This window comes from Hippichthys cyanospilos, chromosome 19, assembly GCF_059441005.1.
Source record: "Hippichthys cyanospilos isolate Australia breed blue-spotted pipefish chromosome 19, RoL_Hcya_1.0, whole genome shotgun sequence".
Lineage (NCBI taxonomy): Eukaryota > Metazoa > Chordata > Actinopteri > Syngnathiformes > Syngnathidae > Hippichthys > Hippichthys cyanospilos.
In genome coordinates this window covers 9,257,234-9,278,464 of record NC_142387.1, presented here as the reverse complement: position 1 = coordinate 9,278,464, position 21,231 = coordinate 9,257,234, and the positions used below count along the sequence as shown (strand labels likewise).

At 41.8% G+C, this 21,231-nt stretch overlaps 1 protein-coding gene across 1 annotated transcript in view; it reads right to left on the bottom strand.

Annotated features, from left to right (window-relative positions):
- Positions 1 to 21,231, bottom strand: part of sspo (SCO-spondin) — a 71,428-nt gene that overhangs the window by 23,431 nt on the left and 26,766 nt on the right. Inside the window, exons 24-83 of the mRNA XM_088402256.1 lie at positions 20,917 to 21,044; positions 20,515 to 20,624; positions 20,282 to 20,431; positions 20,020 to 20,113; positions 19,701 to 19,910; positions 18,699 to 18,904; positions 18,507 to 18,621; positions 18,286 to 18,407; positions 18,028 to 18,198; positions 17,191 to 17,424; positions 16,989 to 17,111; positions 16,813 to 16,910; positions 16,423 to 16,654; positions 16,195 to 16,347; positions 15,856 to 15,993; positions 15,585 to 15,767; positions 15,348 to 15,498; positions 14,273 to 14,432; positions 14,093 to 14,141; positions 13,891 to 13,992; positions 13,670 to 13,797; positions 13,420 to 13,540; positions 13,197 to 13,324; positions 12,986 to 13,127; positions 12,689 to 12,859; positions 12,408 to 12,588; positions 12,231 to 12,306; positions 11,966 to 11,987; positions 11,708 to 11,828; positions 11,400 to 11,613; positions 10,937 to 11,078; positions 10,646 to 10,819; positions 10,338 to 10,514; positions 10,033 to 10,107; positions 9,802 to 9,957; positions 9,101 to 9,256; positions 8,841 to 9,005; positions 8,578 to 8,769; positions 8,279 to 8,398; positions 7,523 to 7,652; positions 7,116 to 7,241; positions 6,351 to 6,442; positions 6,077 to 6,259; positions 5,836 to 6,006; positions 5,509 to 5,764; positions 5,191 to 5,237; positions 4,630 to 4,800; positions 4,425 to 4,559; positions 3,414 to 3,550; positions 3,239 to 3,333; positions 3,112 to 3,161; positions 2,860 to 3,030; positions 2,541 to 2,711; positions 2,378 to 2,457; positions 2,091 to 2,260; positions 1,968 to 2,014; positions 780 to 980; positions 534 to 704; positions 248 to 448; positions 94 to 166 (exon numbers count right to left, since the gene is read on the bottom strand). Of these exons, the coding sequence (XP_088258382.1) occupies positions 94 to 166; positions 248 to 448; positions 534 to 704; positions 780 to 980; positions 1,968 to 2,014; positions 2,091 to 2,260; positions 2,378 to 2,457; positions 2,541 to 2,711; positions 2,860 to 3,030; positions 3,112 to 3,161; positions 3,239 to 3,333; positions 3,414 to 3,550; positions 4,425 to 4,559; positions 4,630 to 4,800; positions 5,191 to 5,237; positions 5,509 to 5,764; positions 5,836 to 6,006; positions 6,077 to 6,259; positions 6,351 to 6,442; positions 7,116 to 7,241; positions 7,523 to 7,652; positions 8,279 to 8,398; positions 8,578 to 8,769; positions 8,841 to 9,005; positions 9,101 to 9,256; positions 9,802 to 9,957; positions 10,033 to 10,107; positions 10,338 to 10,514; positions 10,646 to 10,819; positions 10,937 to 11,078; positions 11,400 to 11,613; positions 11,708 to 11,828; positions 11,966 to 11,987; positions 12,231 to 12,306; positions 12,408 to 12,588; positions 12,689 to 12,859; positions 12,986 to 13,127; positions 13,197 to 13,324; positions 13,420 to 13,540; positions 13,670 to 13,797; positions 13,891 to 13,992; positions 14,093 to 14,141; positions 14,273 to 14,432; positions 15,348 to 15,498; positions 15,585 to 15,767; positions 15,856 to 15,993; positions 16,195 to 16,347; positions 16,423 to 16,654; positions 16,813 to 16,910; positions 16,989 to 17,111; positions 17,191 to 17,424; positions 18,028 to 18,198; positions 18,286 to 18,407; positions 18,507 to 18,621; positions 18,699 to 18,904; positions 19,701 to 19,910; positions 20,020 to 20,113; positions 20,282 to 20,431; positions 20,515 to 20,624; positions 20,917 to 21,044 (8,468 nt within the window). The remainder of the gene's footprint in view (positions 1 to 93; positions 167 to 247; positions 449 to 533; positions 705 to 779; positions 981 to 1,967; positions 2,015 to 2,090; positions 2,261 to 2,377; positions 2,458 to 2,540; positions 2,712 to 2,859; positions 3,031 to 3,111; positions 3,162 to 3,238; positions 3,334 to 3,413; positions 3,551 to 4,424; positions 4,560 to 4,629; positions 4,801 to 5,190; positions 5,238 to 5,508; positions 5,765 to 5,835; positions 6,007 to 6,076; positions 6,260 to 6,350; positions 6,443 to 7,115; positions 7,242 to 7,522; positions 7,653 to 8,278; positions 8,399 to 8,577; positions 8,770 to 8,840; positions 9,006 to 9,100; positions 9,257 to 9,801; positions 9,958 to 10,032; positions 10,108 to 10,337; positions 10,515 to 10,645; positions 10,820 to 10,936; positions 11,079 to 11,399; positions 11,614 to 11,707; positions 11,829 to 11,965; positions 11,988 to 12,230; positions 12,307 to 12,407; positions 12,589 to 12,688; positions 12,860 to 12,985; positions 13,128 to 13,196; positions 13,325 to 13,419; positions 13,541 to 13,669; positions 13,798 to 13,890; positions 13,993 to 14,092; positions 14,142 to 14,272; positions 14,433 to 15,347; positions 15,499 to 15,584; positions 15,768 to 15,855; positions 15,994 to 16,194; positions 16,348 to 16,422; positions 16,655 to 16,812; positions 16,911 to 16,988; positions 17,112 to 17,190; positions 17,425 to 18,027; positions 18,199 to 18,285; positions 18,408 to 18,506; positions 18,622 to 18,698; positions 18,905 to 19,700; positions 19,911 to 20,019; positions 20,114 to 20,281; positions 20,432 to 20,514; positions 20,625 to 20,916; positions 21,045 to 21,231) is intronic.

The window sequence follows — 21,231 nt, the reverse complement described above, 5'->3', positions numbered from 1 at the left end:
GGGACACCACATAAACTATTTAAAAAATGCCCACCACTATACAAAAACAACAAACTCAATTTATGTATTAAAAAAAATAAAAAAAATTCTTACCAGTTTTTGCAGTCAGTGATGATTTCTTCTCCATGGCTTGCAAACTGCCAGTCAGACTCCCCAGGTCTGGAATCTAAACCAAGTTAAGAAAAAAATGACTAAAAAAAAAAACAAGTCACATAATCGCTTAGAAAATGTTTAAAGGCCCTCTAACCATCAGAGGAGCTGTTTTCATATTTGCAATGACACTCCTCCCTGGTTACACACACGCCATCCTGTAGGACCATGTCACCCGGGCAACCGCAGGTTTTGCTGCATCCTGGGGAGTCCAGACACTCTGTGTCACCGTGGAGATCAGAACAGGATCGAGGGCAGGGTTTACCACAAGGCCATTCCACCTGGCCTCCGCCACAGTCTGCAAAAGGAAACGCAGCAAAGAATGAAACTCATTCAGTTAGGATTTTGCCTTTTTCTACATGAACTTCAAACGAGAAAATGACCTGAGCACACGGTCATGTTGTCATGGCAACCACGGCTCTGAATCCTCTCTCCGATACAGGGCAGACCACCGAATCTAGCGGGGGGGTTGTTGCAGTCTCTGGTACGATTGGACGACCCGGCACACTCATCGCACGCTGACCATGCTGACCAGGAACTCCAAGAACCCTGCACTATAATGATGAGGAATCACAGTGAGAAGCACAAGGCGTTGAAGATAACCTAACAACCAAAATTTCAAACAATGCCTGGACAGAAGGTGATGACAGGACAGGGCTGGGTTTGGATTTGAGTGCCAATGCCGTTGTGTGTTTCCTGTTCTCCAGAACAAGGCTCCCCGCCAGCTTTGGGTTCGGGGCAGCCACAGCTTCTGTAACGGGATACCGACTCTGCCCCGCAGGTCCTGGAGCATGGCGTCCATGTAGACCACTCACACCAGCCACCCGATACTGGAAAGACAGAGAGCCAGCTAATGTTACCTAAACACATATAACCTCCTGAGAACCAGCCTATTCATTTGTGTACACAGTTGTGTCCGTTTTGCAACACATGAGACATAGCTGGAAATGGCAGGATGTCCTCTTCTGAGCACAATGGGATTTAATAAGGTAGCACGACTGAGTAAAAAGATATACAGTGGTCCAAAAAACAAATGTTTCCAACAGTGAAAATAGATCAATAGGATATAGCAGTGGTTCTCAAACGGGGGTGCGTGTATCCCTGGGGGTACTTGAAGGAACTCCAGGGGTACGCGAGGTTTTTAAATTAAAAAACAAACAAACATGCAAAAATCCCTTAAAAATAATTATTAAATTAATTAAATGTTTCAGGAAAATATAAGTTCATTAAACACATTTTAGAATTTTAAATTATCTAGAATAGTTCGACTCAGCTTGTCATGTGCCACCTCTCGTTACCTGTCAAGTTAGTGATTTGTTTTTGTGAGCAGATCTCTACTATGATCCTAAAAGAGGACACTAAGTTGAATATTTTTCCGTGGACAAATATTAATATTTAAGTTAATGACTTATTTTTGTGAAAAGATCTCTACAGTAATCCCAAAAGAGAATGCCAAAAGAGAATGCTTTACATTTAAATATTTATATATATATATTTTTATATATTTAAATAAAAAGGGGTTTTTTTTGTGGGTGGGAGGGATGATAACATGATCCAACATGATCCAAAAGAGGACAATTTATGTTGATTATTTTTTTGTGGATGAATACGAACTAATTTTGAAAGGCTCTAAAGTTTATTTATTTATCTATTTATTTATTTTTACCTAAACATACTTGATTGATTAAGGAGTACTTGGCTGAAAACATATTTTACAGGGAGTACATCGCTGAAACAAGTTTGAGGACTACTGGGCAATGGAGACAAAAGTATTGAGACACGTGGCGATGTCAAAGTCCATTATTCTTCAGACTCACCTGGGCAAGGGTTTTGGGAGCAGTTAAGCTTCCCTTCTTCACAGGAGCTGAAAAAAGAGAGTGGTACACTAATTATATGGTCCATCATTGTTTATCGCTGCATTTTAAGTGAATCCTCCCAACCAGTTGTTACAGCCATCAGGAGCCAGAGTCATGGCTGCAGGCTCTAGCCGTCGTCCTGTTGCTAGATCAAGGCAGGGGCATTCTTGGTGCTCTAAACAGACCGTTCCATTAGCTGATAAAACCTTTCCCTCTGTACAGTAGCACCCTGGCTCACATAGCCACTCGCAATGCTGTTTCACAGAAAAAAAATGACCTTTTATCATTACCAAAATGTTTTAATAGTGTACAAAACAATAAGTTGAGGTGACTTGAGGTCAATAATTGGGCGTGTTTGGAGTGTTACATACGGCCAGGTCGTCACAGGTGCGCGGGCAGGATGGTCCACAACTGCTGAAAGCTGTGCCAGGAACCTTGGAGCACGGCGCCACTGAAATTCCAATCGGTTGTTAAAGTAGTTGATATTCTGACGGGTTTTATTGTAAAAGGCGTGGAAAAAAAGCACAAGTCTACCAGGGCAGTGGGCAGTGTTGCAGGCTTTGAGTTCACTTCCAAGCCCCTCACAGTAATTCCCCTCTCCTTCAGGGGCTGGACTGTCACAGTGTCTTCTTCGACTCTGAACACCGCCGCCACATGACTTGGTACATTGTGTCCAATTACCCCATTGACCCCATCCACCATCACCTTGAAGAAGTCAACAACATTCCAATGACATTTTATGCCACTGAAAAAACTGCTGCTGGTGATAACTAAGAGGGTGCCATTGACGGTTATAGACGTCTAAAATGCATTTTAATTTCGCTTGAATTGAATTTGAATAGCATTAACTCACGATCACATGGTGTGGTGACACAAACTTTGTCCTGGCGGTTAGGGCCCAAACATGGCAGGCCATTGCCCGACCCCTGAGGGGTCGAGCAGAACCGATATCGGGACTGGAGACCTGTTCCACATGACACTGAACAGGGACCCCAAGGAGTCCACAGTGACCACTGACCATCAGCTATAGAGTTAAAAAAACAAAAATAATAGCGTGAGATACTACTTATTTAAAAAATATTTGAAAAAAATTCAATATTTTTACCATTGCAATTGGATTGGGAACAATTCACAAGTCTTCCTGCTTCACATGTACTGAAATATGCGCATACAAGTTACAATCAGAAACTCATGCAGATACTATAAAATAACAACACATTGCATTTACTTGCCAGTTTTTGCAGTCAGAAAAAATTACGTCTCCTGGTTTATATTGCTCTCCATCAAAGTCACAGCGACAATCAGACTCCTGGGTGCATTTGCCATCCTAAATCCCCACAACATTAACCATGTTTGTGTCCTTGGGATTTTGTTTTTGTTGCATATTTGAAGAGTCATGACACTGACCTGTTGGAAGGTTCCGCTAGGACATTGGCAGCCTGGAGTGCAGTTTCGACTGAGATCCATAGTAAGATCTGAACATGACACTGCTCCTGTGACACACTGCTTCCATTGCTGCCCTGGTGGACACACTTTACTATCCCCTGAAATGTGGACAAAGAATAGTATATGAATAAATAACCACTTGAAAAAAAAACTGTAATAAGATGCATATTGTAAGCAATTTTTTTCAACCTATTGAACAGGTTTTCCCAGCTTCAACCTGTGACAGTGCATTAAAAATGTGCATAACAAAATGCTATCAAATGTGGTAGACAGACACAAGGTTTTGTGCTATAGTAAAAAAAATAAAAGAAATACACATCCAGAGGCAGAAAAACAGCACAAAGGCATGATTCATGATTCTCCCCTGGAAATGAATGCATTTCAAGGAGTACATGAGATTTTAAGAGAGTTTCATTTATTCATAAGCAAATATAATCTAATGTTTTTTTTAATGCCTGAACAAAAAGAGTTTGTTCTTTTTAAGTTAAGAGCAAATTAATTGGAACATCAAGCAACTTATCGCTAAATTTTATTATAGTATCTCCTTTGCAAAATGCTGTACACCTTAAGTTTCAATCTCAAGATATATTGTCCTTAGTGAGGCAATTTTCTTGCAGACAAGCCAGGAAAAAAAACAGGATGGTGTCACACAATTCATCTTATGAAGTTGCTGAAGAAAATATGCCTGGAAATATGCCACTGAAAATGTATAGTTCCAAAGTTTATCAAATCAGACGCAAATGGCACAATTGGGGTTAAGAAATTAAGAGCAAATTAATTGGAACATGACGCAACTTATTTCAAAAGAATGCTATATAGTGGTTCCTTTACAAAACTTTCTCTGACTTTATTCTTTTTTTTTTTTCCCCAAAAAGTGCCTTGTGCTGGTTCTGGTGACTTTTTTTTTTTTTTTCACTTTTTTTGTCAAACAATTATCGCACCATTTTACTTAGGTGTGTGCACGTGTCGTACCACATGGCTGCAGATTACAGGCGCTGAACTGCTGTGCTGTGCCATGGACTCTGATTGGCCCACTGGTTCTGGACCTGTAACCTCCTCCGCATGTCACTGAGCACTCCGACCACTCACTCCATGGTTCTCTGACACCTAGAGCACATCATATTATAATTCCACGCAGTTTAAAAATGAGAGAAATTTGGGGCAAATACGTCCTCACCGAAACATGGCTCGACGCTGCATGTGTCCACCCCAACTCTGGAGCCTTCGCAAGGACGACCTCCGAACTCTGGTGGGGGATTGGTTCCTGAGCGGTAACGCCTTCTCACACCGACGTCACATGTGCGACTACAGGTGCTCCACTGGGTCCAGCTGCTCCAACCGCAGTCCACTATCAAGCACAGAGACACTCGGAACAATAATCAATGAAATTATACAAATATAGAGTGTAGAGAGCCATTAGAGCTTTCCATGTACTAGTATGTTTGTGTCTTCACTGATTGGATTGTTTTTAGCTGTAAATCTTGTGACTTAATTAACCTACACCACCCGCAGTACTTGCGGTAAAAACTAATTAAAACTAAATTAAACAAAGGACTGAAACTATAAAAACTTTAAACTAGAATTTAAAAATGTTGTTCCAGCGGCCCGACGTTGTTTTGCCTCACGGGCAACATGTAGTTGTCATACTATCATGCCAAAGTTTTGGCACGTATCGCGTTGAATGCTGGGGTTCTTTTTCCTGGTCATGTATTGTACATTCGACAATAAATCCACTCACCAGGACATGAAGCCGTTCCACAAGACATTTCTCCATTGGTGCAGGTACTGTTGAGACACATGATCCAGAACAATAAGGAGCAGTTTTAGTCAGCTTTAAGTGGTACTTCTACTTACAAAATTATTTTGTTCCGGAAGTAATTTCGTAACCTAAATCACAGGCACACAATGTCGCCTCTCGTATCTTAAATTTTCTTTTGTGACAAGAGACAATATTCTTCCGCCGAGGTGTTTGTTGAGCTGGATTTTTCGTAACAAGAGCCTTTCATAAGTACAGGTATCACTGTAAATGATACTAGCGGCAGAAGTTGAAGAGTACCAGTTGTTGCATGCATCCACAGGAAGAGTTGCCCCGGCCGGGTATTGCTTCCCCTGGTGGTAACACGGGCATTGGGACAAGGGCACACAGGTGCCGTTGAGCAAGTACAAGCCCAGGGTGCAGTAGCAGCCGTCGTAACAGGCAGTGGCACACTGCACCTCAGTGGAGGTCATGTCCATGCATACCCGTGGGCATGCACCTCCATGACCCTCACATTCAGCTGCTGTCATGTAAACCATACCTTCTGGGCATAAATCTGGAAGCAAAAGAGGGGACGACTCTTGGGTTATGGTCCCACTGATGATTAGGAATAGGATAACATCATACCTGAGCAGGGATGGGCGTTACAGTCTGCTGTCTGAATGTGTGGGCCAGGACAGCTTCTGCCCCCATGTTGTGGCGGGGGTGAAGTGCAAAATCGCTCCCGTGTTTGGACACCAGAATTACACTCCGATGAGCAGAGTGACCAAGTAGACCACGGAGACCAGCTACCGTCCACTAGAAATACAACACAATCATTTTTAATGGTTTTATTCCCATGAGAAATGAAGATGGATGCCTCTTATACCTGCACAGTGGACGATGTTGCACGGCTCCTGCTCAGCGCTGTCGCCGTCGCAGATCGGCTGAGCATTGGTGTGGTTGCAGGTTCGGAATCGTTGTCTGATTCCCACGTCATCAGCATGATGGAAACATGTCTTACTGCATTCGGACCAGCTGGTCCATTTACTCCAGATTCCGTCTGCTTCTTCTGCAAATAAAAAAAAAATAAAAAAATGGAAGAATAAGTCAATCCAACAAAAATAATTCTGATTTAAATGACAAAATAAGAGAATGGATACCGGTGTGGCAGGGAATGGAGCACCGTTGGACTTCAGTGGAGTCTCCCGGGCAGAGATTCCCCCTAAGGCTTCCAGTCAGATTCACCGGTGACCTAACACAAGTACCGTAAATTTTGGACTGTAATTTGCAACTTAATTCTCATCATTTTGAGCCGTTCAGCTTGTAGTGCAGTGCAGCTTGTATGCTGCTTTTTTATTTGCGCCAGGGAAAAATCCACCGATAAAGTAAATGTGTATATATATTCAAAGTGTCAATTTATAGAACAACTATGAAATACAACGGAAAAGATGTGAATCAATGGCTATGTTCAAAAAGAGTTTTAAAAATATAATATTAAAAATACAAAAAATCTGTATAAGATGAGTAAGCTCTTGTACATTAGTATGTCATGTGTGAATCTGATAGATATATGTATGTGTATATATAGTATGTATAAATATGACCATATATGAATTATGTGCAATGTTTGTATCTATGTTTAAATAAAATAATCAATCAATCAATTAAACAAAGGAGATGCTATTTTTAGTTTGAACTGCTATTTTATTCTGCAATATTCTGTCGGTGTTATGTTGAAAATACATTGGTGCTAAACACACAGGCATGTTTAGTCTGTTACAGATGTTGTCGTAAGAGGGCAGTGAAAATACGTTTTTTAAATAAAGAAATGAAAAAATGTTAAAAAAAAAAAAAAAGTCCATATTCTGTATCCGGTGCAGAAATGCATCTAATTTTGCAAGTCGTAGTTTCTGATGGCTTTTCACCTGAAGCGTTGTTGGAGCCCGAGCCCACAGGTGACATCACAAGGCGACCATGACGACCAGGCTGACCACTGACAGATAGTTGCACAACCGGAGGAGTTACAAGTCACTTGTCCATCCTGGCATGTACTTTTGGAGACAAATACTATGTTAGTATTTATACATGAGATCAAAACGGACCAACTACATTGGTCTGCTAAAAAAAAGGTTAAACAAAAATCTCTTTGTACAATAGTAAACATTTCTTTACTTTATTTTTACGATCACATCTTTACAATCATTTTGTGTATCTATCAGATGTACAGTACAAATTATTTGTAAGGTGATTCCTATTTTTAAAAAGCCTTCAGCGATGAAGACCAGGAATAGATCAAACAAAGTGGAAGATAAATAAAAGAAATGAATCTCACCATGTAGTGCAATGGTCCCTGCTGATCGTCTGTCCTGGCTGCAGTTTTTGGCCGTTCCAGTGACAGACACATTGGCTCGCTCTCACACACTGTCCTCCCTCTAGGTACATTCCAGAGGGACAGCGGCAGCCTGCGGCGGAAAACACTGAATTTAAACAGAAATCTGTATTTCAGTTAGTATTAGAGGAGATAATAGGAGAGTCAATGCTGAGTCTGACTGTTAAGCAGAAAGTCAAAATTTGCAAATGCAGCATTCACTCCTGAATTAATTTAAGAAGTATATTATCTTGTGCCGAAAAAAAAAAAAAAACTCAAGTGGATAATGGAATCTGCAATACAGCGTGTGATTAGAATATATAATGTTCAAAACAATTACGTCCCCTTCTGTGAGATATATTTGGGAGTAGGTACAGTACATCTTAACCAGCGCAAAGCATTTTGGGATGGATTTTTTTTTTTAGGAAATAACGCTGTGCTGTCCATGTCTGATGTATTAATACATTTCTAGTAGGCATATTTTATTCAGCAACTCCAGAAGGTAGATCGTGTTTAAAAAAAAAAAAAAAGATACATTGTATAAAACTTACCAAACTAAAGACACAGAATTTACTAAAAACAATTTAGCAATGAATATTACCTTTTTACTGCTAAAAATTGCAAAAAAAATGAAATGAAACATTCGAGCCGTGTTTAGTTTGAATCCCAACTCTGCTTGTTCGTGGCCATTTTTTAGCCATACGTGTTCACAAGTGGTACCTGGTGTACATTCTTCAGTGCAGTTGTTGAAGCTGAGATGTGAGCATGTGGGAGGGCAAGGCTCTACTCTGCCAGTCAGACAGTCTGCCTCGGACACTAGCACCATCCCACTGACACAACCTGTTAAAACATTTTTAACTTAACTCCGAACATTTATTTTTCATGACCCCAAAAAGTGGTAGGTTCTGGATCACAAAAACCTTTCTTCAGATGCTGTCAAAACAGCAACTACACAGCACTACCATACAAAAATGAACACCAACCACAGAAAATATGATTTTTGTTTGAGACTTCGTCACCTGTCTGTGTACCGGTGTCCTTGGTACAAGGTTGACTGTTGCAGCTCTGACTCTGCTGGCTCATGCCCTCGCAATCCCTCCCGTCATTTTTGGGGGCAGGTTCAGAGCAGGTTCTCCTCCGCTGCCTGACGCCCCCTCCACACTGAGCATCACACTCAGACCACTCTGTCCACTCCGACCAATTACCATCAACTATAAAAGATCAGTATAGACCGGTGATCTTAAGGGTTTAGAAAAGAAAAAAAAAAGAAAACAATTGAAACCTGGGCATGGCCGTGGGAAGCAGGCGCGGCTGTCAAATTGGGCCCCTCTACAGGATCCTCCAGGTAACGCTTCCCTCACAATGTCTCTCTGTCGAAACAATGAGCCTAGACCGCAGGTCACGCTGCAAAGACTCCATGAGGTCCACTGTGACATGATACAGTCAACTGGGGGATAACAACATATACAGTACGGTAGCACATTACTTCCATGTTGGTTCTCATTTGTGAATTTTATTAAGTCAGAATACATTTGTTCATACCGCAGTCTTTCTCATCAGAAGCGTCCACACAGTCCTTCTGTAGATCACATCTGCGGTCCAGGTGAACGCATTCGCCGCTGTTACAGGAGAACTGCTTGGAAGAGCAGGGACTTGGCACTGAGGGGCGCTGTGTAGTCACTGGACTTACTGAGGAACCTAATTGGTGTAAAAATATTGCAATTTTTCATTTCTCACATTCCTTCCATCCATTTTTTAGAGCTGCTGATCCTCACTCGGGTCTTAGGCTTGCTGGTGCCTATTCCAACTGCCTATGGGTGTCGGGAGACAACCGTAACTGGTTGCCGGCCAATAGAGGGGCAAAGAGGAACGAACAACCATCCATGCACCCAATCACACCTATGGACAATTTAGAATGTCCAATATATGTGTTATGTGTATTTTTGGACTGTGGGAGGAAGCCCAGAGAGAACCCTGGTGGGCTTGGGGAGAACATGCAAACTACACACAGAGAGGTCGGAGCGAGTTGGATTTGAACTCTGAACTGAGAGGCGGACATGCTAACCACTCTTCCACCGAGCCGTTCTCACATCAGAAGTTATTAATCACTGACAACCATTTACAGCTTTATGACATTTGACACATGACAAAATGCATGCTTAATAAGTTTTGCATGAATAAATACAACCAGTAAAACAAGTTGAATGATAGGTCATTCCTTTTTACAGATTATGAATGCGTACCACAGCGCTCTTCATCGGACCCATCCAAACAGTCCCGCCTGCCGTCACACACCTGCGTCGAGTCGACACAGCCAAATGAGCGGCATGCAAACTGGCCTTCCACGCAAAACACTTTGGGCAAGTCTCCATCATGGAGGGTTGTGGTGATCCACTGACCTGTAAAATAAAGTCAGTAAAAGGAGAATTTGAATCATGGATCCAGAACTGGCAAGATTGTTTGGTGTCACTCACGCTTTGTAGTTTGTAAGCCAGGAACTCCAGGATGGCCCGATGAAGTGAGATGCAGTCCAGGCTGGCCTGTCGTCACTTTCGCAAGTGAAAAATCAAAACTTTATTTTTGTTTTTCTGAAGCTTTATCTAATCATGAATGATTCAGTGAGAAATTATTTTAAAGAACATCTCGGTGCATGAATAATTAGCAACTATTTCACAGTAAACCCTGTCATGTTAGTATCTGTTTTGCTCATTTGGAATGCAGGTTTGAAACTTGATTTTGCTCCTCAATTCAAATTATTAGGACAATAAGACATTTATACCAATGTGTGGCGTGGTGGCTTTCCAAAGTCCAGGTTGACCCGTGACTCCATCTGTAGCCACACCAGGGAGACCACCTCGTGGCTTGGTGGTTAGGAGACCTGGGGCACCAGTTGTCCTGTCACCATGGAAACCTGGTCTCCATGGGGGGGTAGTCTGATTTTGTAAACCTGGAGAGCCTTTGGAGAAGAAAATGAAGAAACATGGAGGCCAGACATCATCATAAGTAGTCAACTGAACTAGTTCCTTATGTTTATACATTATTTTATTCATAGTAGTAGTATATATCAGAGACTCCATTAGTTCTCACCGCAATTCATCTCGTCTGTATGATCCTTGCAATCCAACCGACCATCACAAAGCACAGCAATAGGAACACATTGTTCACTCTTCTGGCAGGCAAACTGTCCTGGTTTACAGCGATGCGGAGACACTTTCCCACCATCAGATGGAGACGTAACACCGCCTGGGGTCACCAGTTCATCTGTAATACATGTCAAGAAAAAAAAAAAAAATCACACCTTGTGACAGCTCATTTTAACAGGCAATTTTCCCCCAGGGAAGAAAAAAAAAAACTGAGTGAGGTATTGGAACTCATCACCTCCTCTACAGCCGAGGATCTCAACTCGCAGGTTGAACGTGTGTCGGAACTCCACAGGAATAATCCGCAGGTAACGGGCTCTGACAAGCCTACTTAGCCAGCGAGTCACAGGCGTCCGACCTACCATTCGCACCTCAAACACCTAAACCATACCAATGAATGGGCTTTAAAAAAATGATTAAGTATTTCATCTTGTATTCATCACACTGAAAGGTACAACAATCTATTCTCCATTAAAAGTTGTGCTTTGGAGCCATCTTGATGGCAAGGAACTATGTCAAAATCAGAGGAGGAGCTGCATTTAGTCAAATACAAATGTACTGATTCTCTGCCATTTGTGGCATCTGTAAGCAGTCAAACAGACAGAACTCGCTCTAAATCTCTGCGACCAGTAGTTTTTGTGTTTAACTCCATTTTGTAAAGATAATATTCTAAGCATCACCATACACAGTAAGTTCGATACCTTAGTAGGACTTCCAGACTTTCCATCCTGCGTATAGTTGGTGAATAGGCCGCCCTGCAGGGCAAATGCTAATCTGTATTTAGTGAGGTAACCCCACATGCGTTCACTGCCCTGGGTCACGATCCCTGAAATCCACGTAGGCTCCAAGAAATCAACCTGGAAGTATGGTTGAAGGTCTGTAGGCAAGGGGCTCCATCCAGGCTCCATAACTTGCCTGCAAAGACCATGGAAAAATGTGTCATTAATTCTTACAAAAAAAGCAGGTAATCTTTACAAACATGTACATAATCGTTCAAATCATCACTCACACATTGGGAACAATATTCAGCCGACCAGCATCAGCAGGGTTGTTTTCACGATCAGAGGATGAGGTCAGTTGACCGTAACGAATGCTTCCATCCTCCAGTCCAAGTGCAGATGAGCAGATGCCTACAAAGATATTGACATCCATGACATATTAAAATAGCATATATTCAAACACAACGGGAGGAGAGGGCTTGATTTTACAACTATTTATCTAATACTTACTATTTACTAACTTTTAGCCTATAGTGCACAAAACTTACCACGATATCCAGGTCCACCATCCTGTAAACGTATCAAAAGGCATATAAAAGCTCATATTGATACAAACTTCATATTGTTTATACCTTTAAGTAAAATATATTTTACAGATTGAATGTTTATTTTGGGATTCCAAGCACTTTAGGAGCACCATGCTAACAAAAAGCCACCTGCTTGAGAGCTAACAGCAGCATGATCCGAGAGGGAGCAGGAGTGTGAGAAAAAAAAAACACATAAAGCATCAGGGACTTTGGCAACTATACTCACTGTGGGTGATAACGCCGGGTGAGTCACAGGGATCCTGGATGGAGTCCTGATAGGGGCAGCGGTGGGTGTGTACGGCCTGAAGATATTCATGTATGTGAACAATTGAATTGCATATCAGTATGTTTTGAACTAAATAAAATATCAATTACAAAATCTTTTGCAATTTGTTGACCCCACCTGTCGGACTGAGTGGTGATGTTCTCATGCGGGTGACATTCAGTTTCATCATCTCCTCTGGGGCAGTGAGGAATCCCGTCACAACGCTTACCTGTGTCGATACAGCCCCCTGGTGGGAGGCACAAGTACTGACCATCAGGGCAGCTTTGAGGACTTGTGGCTGTCGGGTAGGTCTGTGTACCTGGAATAGGATCAGATCCTCGGTTAAAGTGATCTATAAGGTCATGATAGTTGTATACAATTCATCTAACTCAATGAGAGGAATGAGATAAAAAGCTCACCACAGTACATCTCATCTGATCCATCGCCACAATCATCAACCCCATCGCAGATTACTCCCAATGGGCCGGCTGGCACACAGCGTCCATTTTTACACTGGAGTTCTTTGTCCTTACAGCCACCTAATGGTGAGACGGTTGAAATCGGAGTGGGTGGCGTTGACCAGTAGTAACCTGAATCGGACAAGGACAATAAGAATATATATATATATATATATATATATATATATATATATATACATATATGTACAGTATGTATGTATGTGTTTATATAGTAAAAAAAATTCAACATCTACTAACCATCACCGCATCCCATAATCTCCAGTCGAAGATAGATGCCATTATGGAAATCATGCGGTAGCAAGCGGACAAATTGAGCAGACACTATCCTGTCCAATTTGATCTCAGCAACTCCTCCCTCATTGTGGTTAGCATCAAAAACCTGTAGGAATAATGGTGCTATTGGTAGAAGCATATCGTTATCATTCGAATAACAATGTGATTACAATACCTTAGCTCTGGGTTGTGCGTCAGTCACAAGCTCTTTGTAAATGTACCACAATCTTCCATCTGAGCTAAACTGCAGGTATAAACTAGAGACATATGTGTCAAACACGCCACCCCCCTGAGTAAGTACCCCTGGAGAAAGAAACAAAAAGGTGTCACGAAATAAATTGAAAGAGTGCAATATACTTGGCAGCATCACACATTTATAAAGGTTTTAAAAGGTATACCAGTGATGTTGTATGCTTTCAGCAAGTCAACTTGTATATAAGGGCTTTGTGTACTGCTACTGTGCGCCTCAGGACTCCGCTGTGGTAGATCCTTATACTCTTCTAGGTCTGGACTCCAGCCCTACCCATGAACATAAGACAAAGAGCGCCAGAATGAACATATATGCACGTCATTCCATTCTCTCAGACTAGACGTCTACTTGAACTCATAAAAATACATCACAGCATACGGGCATTATTCCTGTCGTACCTGAAGGTCTGTATGGGAATCCCAACCATGAAGTCGAGCTGCCTCAGGAGGGTGACCAGTTTGCTGAGATGAGGCATGGAAACTGGAGGCCGGCAGAAACTGAACGCCCAAAGGAGACCAGCACTCCTCTAATGAAGGAAGAAAAATATCATTACACTTATTACAATGTGACTGTGCTGAAAAAAGATCCCATGAAACTGTATGAATGTGTCACTGACCACCAGGAGGGAGTGGGTAGGTGGGCACTGAGGGGGTGCTGTCCTTTCCTGGTTCAGAAGTCACAGGGGAGGGGCTGACTGTCACTGCAGAACTTTCTTTGCTTGCTGTGCCAAACATTTGACATAACTCAAGATTAGTGAGGAAAAAGGAAAAAACACCAGCTCTGCATTACATACTGGAATATGGGGTGTATATCAAATTTACCTTGACAGTAACAACATGTGTCACCCTCTCCTGGAATTAGACTCTGGCCCTACACAAATTGAGATATGTACAACTAAGTCAGTTACTGCAATTGGCAGAAAAAAAACAAAGTGTGTCGAGACTCAAACAAAATGACACGAATGCCCACTTAAAAACAGCCTAAATGGGTTTGTCTATTACCAGAGGGCATCCAGTAACAGCGTACGGGCAATAGGGGGAGCACTGCACCGATAGGTTGGGCAAACAATGACACAAGTGGCAATGGTCGGACCTCCATCTATCTCCAACAGCGTGGGACTGGCCTTGGTATTCACACTCATCACAGGGGTCAGTCTGACATCTGACAAAGAAACAATAAAACAAAGTGTATGCAATTGGCAAGTAAAAAAAATAAAATAAAATAAGGGGTACATAAATATGAATCTGCAATGAAAAAAATCCCCATGGTAAATTTTTTATTGAGTGTGGTAGCATTGAATCCCACAATACAATCAAGTATGATCTTTGGTGCCATCTTGTGGCATCTTGTTGCAATGGAACTATGTTAAAGTGAGTTGAGGTGCTTCATTTTGACAAAAGTAGTGCTTTAGTACCATCTTGTGGCTTCTTAGTGCTAAGGAGCTATGATAAAATCAGTTGTGGATCTTAAATTTGACAAAAGTATTTCTTGATGCCATCTTGTAGCAACCTGGTGCCGAGGGACTATGGAAAATATTGACTGAAGTGATATCAGCATAATCAGTGTGTATATTTTTCAAAGTGGGGTAATTTTATGCCAGACCACCCAACAAATCTGTAAACATTACACAACTAAAGTTGCTCTTTTTGTTGGGAAAAATTGGACACCTCTAAAACTTTGGCGTGTTAGAGAAAAAGTGGATTACATTTAGTGAAAACTTTCACTTTCAAGGTCAAAATATTGATCAAGAGGTCAAAGTTACTAAAATAAGCATACATTTATATATGATTTGTTGAATTCCTTTTTCAAAAATGCCTCATTTGTTGAGATTGACCCAGAGGTTCCTGAGATAAGGAAGGCAACCATGCCCCCTTTAACCAAAAATGCCCAAATCCTGTGGGCTCTAGCTCCCAAACCCCTGCTCCAAATGAATTCAAATTTTGGATTTGATGTCGCACCATCACTGTCAATGAGTACACCAGGTTTCATGAAAATCAAAATCGGTTTGGTTCAACCCACTCGGTGATTTGCCATAGTATGGGCTCACTAAGAATAAATAAGAACATGGCTACACACCGACGTGCCTTTCGATAGATCCCCCTGCAATTTTTCCCATCTCCATGATTGGTGGGGTTGATTGGACTTCGGAATGACCACTGCACACTCTGCACACCACATGGCCCCAAACACTCCCCCCACTCAGACCATGATGACCAGGCGCAATGTACTAAGGAATGAATGGGTGAAAAAAAAAAAGTTAGGATCTTAATGTTGAATATGACACAAAACAAAATCACTCATTTCAAGACTGACCAGAACAGTCCGGGTTGGGTTGGCACTGCTGAGGTCTTCCTCTCTCACAAACACAAATCTCACAGTCCACCTTCATCTGCTGACCTGGCCTGTAGCGCACACCTGCCAGCTCACACACACATTCTTCTGGCAACACACACCGCTGTGTGTGGCTCATTACCTGCCCCTCTGGACACCAGCAGCCTTAGAAAATATAACACAACGTGTAAAATTTGAATATATCTAATTTTAAGATTTTTTTTTTTTCAAATAAATCCAGGATGCGTGCAACCTGAGAAGCAGGGTGCTGTGGGGTCGCAGGTGGTCCTGCTGCTGATGTGGGCACAGGACAATGGGCATGGGGAACAGTTGTGTCTCACCAGGCCTGTTGGACAGCTACTGTTGAAACAGCCATCCTCAGAACACGGCTCTAAAATAGAGCCAAGCAGATGTTGGCAAGTTCAGTAGTCATATCTTGAAGGGCTATAGACATTTTCACAAACCCTACAATTGACCTTGTTTTTTGTTTTTTTGTCATAACTTGCCATTCTTGAACATAAATGTAAAATAAGATAACACACCATAAATAAATAAATAAACAAAATTCCCAAAAAATGGAAGGATCTCTTACTAATTTCCAAACTTAGATTGGATGGTCCTGGGAGCTGGAAACAGTCTCGACCTCCATTTTGTGGCAGGATACAGTCTCTGTGTCGGATCTGCACTCCTCCGCACTCGCTTGAACAGTTTGACCAGTTCACCCATGGAAGCCACCGACCATCAACTGGTTAAGACAAACATATATTTATAACACAAGTAAAAACAGGAAATATGCAGAACAAGAACTGGATATCCATACTAGGGCAAGTGGTAATGAAGCACTGCTGCCTTTGAACATCCTGACCCCGACAGTGGTGCAAAATGTCTCCTGCTGGGCAAGATCTGTGCCGGGTCATGGAGCCTGTACCACAGGTGGTGCTGCAGAGGCTCCAAGAACCCCAGGTGGTCCAGCTTCGACAACCCTGCTCATCAGTGGGAGCCCTGAGCGGTGCGAGTGATGAGTCTGGGCAGTCTGCCACACCATTGCAAATCTGTATAGTAAAGTAAGAAAGGAGTAAAAAATGAGAATTTTGAGGGAGAGGTGCTAACAGAGACATGCTGTTTGAACACAAATCATAATAAAGAATAAAACAAAAAAAAACAAATAAAGGACAAGGTACATGTGGCGAAAAAACATGCATAAACCTACCATGTTGAACTTGATACAGGATCCATCGAGACAAGTGAATTCTGGACATGAAACAGTGGTATTCCTAGCACCAGGGGGTGCTGGCGAGACGTGTTTACCTGAACAAAGGATAGTTCACGATATTCTTTTGTAGCTATCATTTCAGTCTGTAACAAGAGCATTTCGAGACAACTCACCACACACAAGCTCGTCATCACCGCGCGGACAGTCAGGGATACCGTTGCAGACTTTTGACATGTTCACACAAGTGCGATTGTCACATGAGAAGCTACCTGGGCATGGGGGGATCCGAGCAGAGCCTAGAGGACAAACGCAATGATCAACCTGTCCTCAGTCAACCCTTGCTGTCAGATGACATTAGGTTCATGTTTGACTTACCGCAGTTGTCTATGCTCTCATCTGATGCATCACTGCAGTCTGGCTTACCGTCACAAAACTGTTGATAATGCACACACTGGTTACCACTGAGGCAGGGCACTTGGCCAGGACCACAGAGTGAAGGACACTGCTGCTCATCACTTCCGTCCAAACAGTCAGATTCGCCATCACAGTGCCAAGTTTGAGGCACACATTGCCCACCGGTGGCACAGGCAAACTCATAGGACCAGCAAGCTTTAGAGTGCAACAAAACGTATGTTAAATATTTAACCCAAAAAGTTCAGTCAAATGAATGAAAGTAAAAACAATAGAGTTTTGTGGATGTTTTGCAAAAAAAACAACAGAGTTTTGCTTTGTTAAGCACATTTATATGTAAACATTGGGTCAAAATGAATAACCCAGGAGTCTAAAAACAGCTGGGTTAAAATTAACCCAACTATGGGTCGAGATCCCACTAACCCAATATTAGGGTGAATTTGACAGAGCTTACTGGGGTGCTTTGAACAAAACAACGCAAAAAATTTTCGTCTTCTATAGGGCAACCACAAAAATTGAGTTGTATAGTATAAAATGGGTAACTCAAAAGAGTTCGGTCGAATCGACCCAAAAATTGTGTCGTTCCTTTTTTGACGCATGATTGGGTTATTTATGACCGAAGTGTTTTTAGTTTGAAACTGTTTTTTTTTTGTTTTGTTTTGTTTTTTTTAGGATTATTTATTTTGACCCAAAATTTGGGTTATTATTGACCCAACACTTTTCATAGTGAAAAATCCACAGCTTGCCAACAAGTGGGTAAGGAAAATAACCCAGCATTTTTTTAGCGTATCATATCACTACCTGAAGTAGGCGCAGTCGGGGCCAAAGGTGAAGGAAGTGGCGTAATGAAAGAGTAGCAGTTGATCTGTTTTTCGTCCTCTCCAGCCGGGCAATCTCGCGTTCCGTCGCACAGTGCAGTGATGGCAACACATGTGCCATCGCTACAAGCAAACTGGTCAGGTCCACACGTCACTGTACATTAACAAAAAACACTTCTGGATGAGAGGCCGCCAGGGACATCAAACACTCTTACACACTCTACTGAATTGCTCATTACACCTCTGACTGGACAGACGGCTTCATCTGTTCCAGATGGGCAATCTCTACGCCCATCGCAGACTTTCTCTGCTGGGACACACTTGTCCCCTGGGCACTGAAATTCTGTTTGTGCACAGACACATCTATAAAAAAAAGCATAAAGATAAAATGATGAAGACAAAACTAAATCTAATTTAAGAATAGTTCTGCTCATTACTATAATCACAAAGAAACAAACATACCCCCTCTCATCACTGAGATCTCCGCAGTCATCATGGCCATCACATCGATGAAGGTAAAGAATACATCGTCCTCCAGCACACAGGAACTCGCCTTCGTCACACACGACACCACAATCTGGGCCGAGAAATTTGCATTTGAAACCGTTGTCTATGACGGCAGAGTTTCATCAATACACACACCAGTTGTATTACCTTGCTCGTCAGAACCATCGGCAAAGCCACAGTCCAGCCGTCCGTCACAAACACGGCTGGCTGAGAGACATTTTCCATTGGCGCACTGAAAGTCCCCTGGTGGGCACAAGGGAACTGGGGTGGCAGGTCCACAGAAATCCTCATCTGATTGGTCAGCACAGTCTGGGTGGCCATCACAACGCAAAGCCAGGTTCAGACATGGGCCACTGACAAACCCAACACAAAATGTTGTTTCAGTCCATGTAGTTATTTCTCATAAACAAATGTTAATATATTCTCATATGGTATTAATGCATGACATTTCTTTTCTTGTGACTTAGGATGAACTTCGTATGAAACCTAGCAATGCGTTAGTGTTTTGCGGAGTGTTTTCTTTATATTATTAATTTATTATTCATACTGTCTTTGTTATTGTATGACTAATTATTACTCCATTAACCACACTTTGTACATAGCAATGGTCGTTTTGAAGTGTAAATAAACAAACAAGAGTAGAGCTGGGATAAAATTTCGATTGTGTGCCATCTACAACCTCTCTGACCTAGTAATACTCAAGCTGATAATCTTGCTGCCTCGGATCTCAAAGATACCGGGATTGTAATACTCCTTTTATATTTGCTGATATAAGACTGTGAATAGGGCATGGATGTTAGTGATATCTAACAAGGAAATTAATTGAGGTTAAAATGTCTCCTTATCACATTACAAAGGGAAAGGTTGGCAGGAAATCACATACACAATGGAATTTATATATAAGATTGCCTGGAGATTCGCAATATTAAATTTGCTGATTTTTGGGAACTTATCTCTCTTGTTCATTGAAAACTCACTTATTTCTTGTTCTGTGCTAAATGTATTATTTTGGTGTGTCAAGAAACTTTGTTGAAGTGTGTAGAGGAGTTTCATTTGAATAATTGTTTCGGACAGTGTTTGCTTATATTAAAAAAAAAAACAACCTTTAAAAATCATTACTGTGTTCAAATAAAATAAGTGAAGGCATACCTTGGCGTGCTGGTACAACGGAAATGCTCCGGTGAGCATGTATATGGACAAATCTCATCAGAGCCATCACCACAGTCATCTTCATTGTCACATAACCACTGAGAGGGGATGCAGCGACCACTTGCGCAAGAAAACTCAGATTCCAGACAGGTTGGCGCAGGAGCGGGGCAAGATACCCCATCACAATGCCACACACCATCCTCGCAAGTACTGGATAAATATAGGCAGAAGAAGGGTAGTAAGTATAATTAAAAAATAAAAAAAAAACTCTAAACACAATTTGTATGCGTATTTGCTGTATGTGTTTTCAGGGACCAACCAGTTACGGCAATGTTGAATGATTGTACTTCCAGGAGGAAACATGGACCCCTCCCACTCACATGGACAATGAGTAGGAACTGCACAGCTGTCACCTGGAGCAAAATATAAACGAAACATATCATAAATGTCCCCCTGTCAAATCTTTAGTATTTATTGTACATACAATGCTCACAAAAAGCTTATTTTGTTTTTTCACTGTAAAATTCAAGCTGTCAGTCGACCGTTATAAGCACAGTGGTCTCCTCACAGATCGATCTTACCATATCGAACAGTACCAGCAGGGCAGAAGCAGCCCTCCACACAGGAAAGGACGTCACACTGGGAGTTTAGACTCTGCTGCAAATTGGGACATGATGGGGAGCAAGCTGGACCACATGGGTCATAAACAAGTCCATTCTCACACTGCAGGGCTTTGACCAAAAGAAGGCCAAAGGGAGAGATTTAGTAACAGTCTCCTGGAACATAGACTCATTTCATTTTTTCGTGTACATACGACAGAGCTCCTGGGACCGCCAGCGAATATAGATTCCCCGGCGGTTACACTCTTCTGCATAAGTGGCGATGGCAGTGCACAAGCACTCGCAATCCCCACCAGAGTCACAGCTGAAAGTGAGAGAAGAAAATGAGAGCACAGACCTTTAGCAAAGCTTAACCGTTTGTGCCGGCAAAATTACTTAGTCTTGTGAGTTACAGAGGCAAAAGAACAAGCTAAACTAAAAAGATTAAATCCCAACATAAACGCATTAAAGAGCAAGTATAATACATGACTAAAGAGTTATAAGTTCATATCTATTTCAAGGTCTATAGTCAAATTAACATTTTGAACTTAATTTAGCTTCTACATGAAAGCAAAACCATTTTTTGTGTTTCTATGTAAATTAATGTTGTTACTCACCCACAAGCATCAAAGACACACCAGTCATAATACTGCTGAAAGGGGACCTCAAGGTGGCAGGGGGAAAACAGCTCCTGAGTCAAGATGCCACATTTTTTCCGAGCCCACGGGACTCTATGTGAGTTAACCTTTGCACAAATTGTGTTACAATGTCAGATCAACTGTTTACACGATTGCTCCATTCATTATTGTTTCCCGTTCTGGGTAATGTGTGACCTAGAGAAGAGGTTCTCTAATAGATTTTAACAGGGTTTCTAAAGGTATACGTGAATCTGATTTAATGCCATGAGAGGGACTGTAGATTTTATTTTTCGA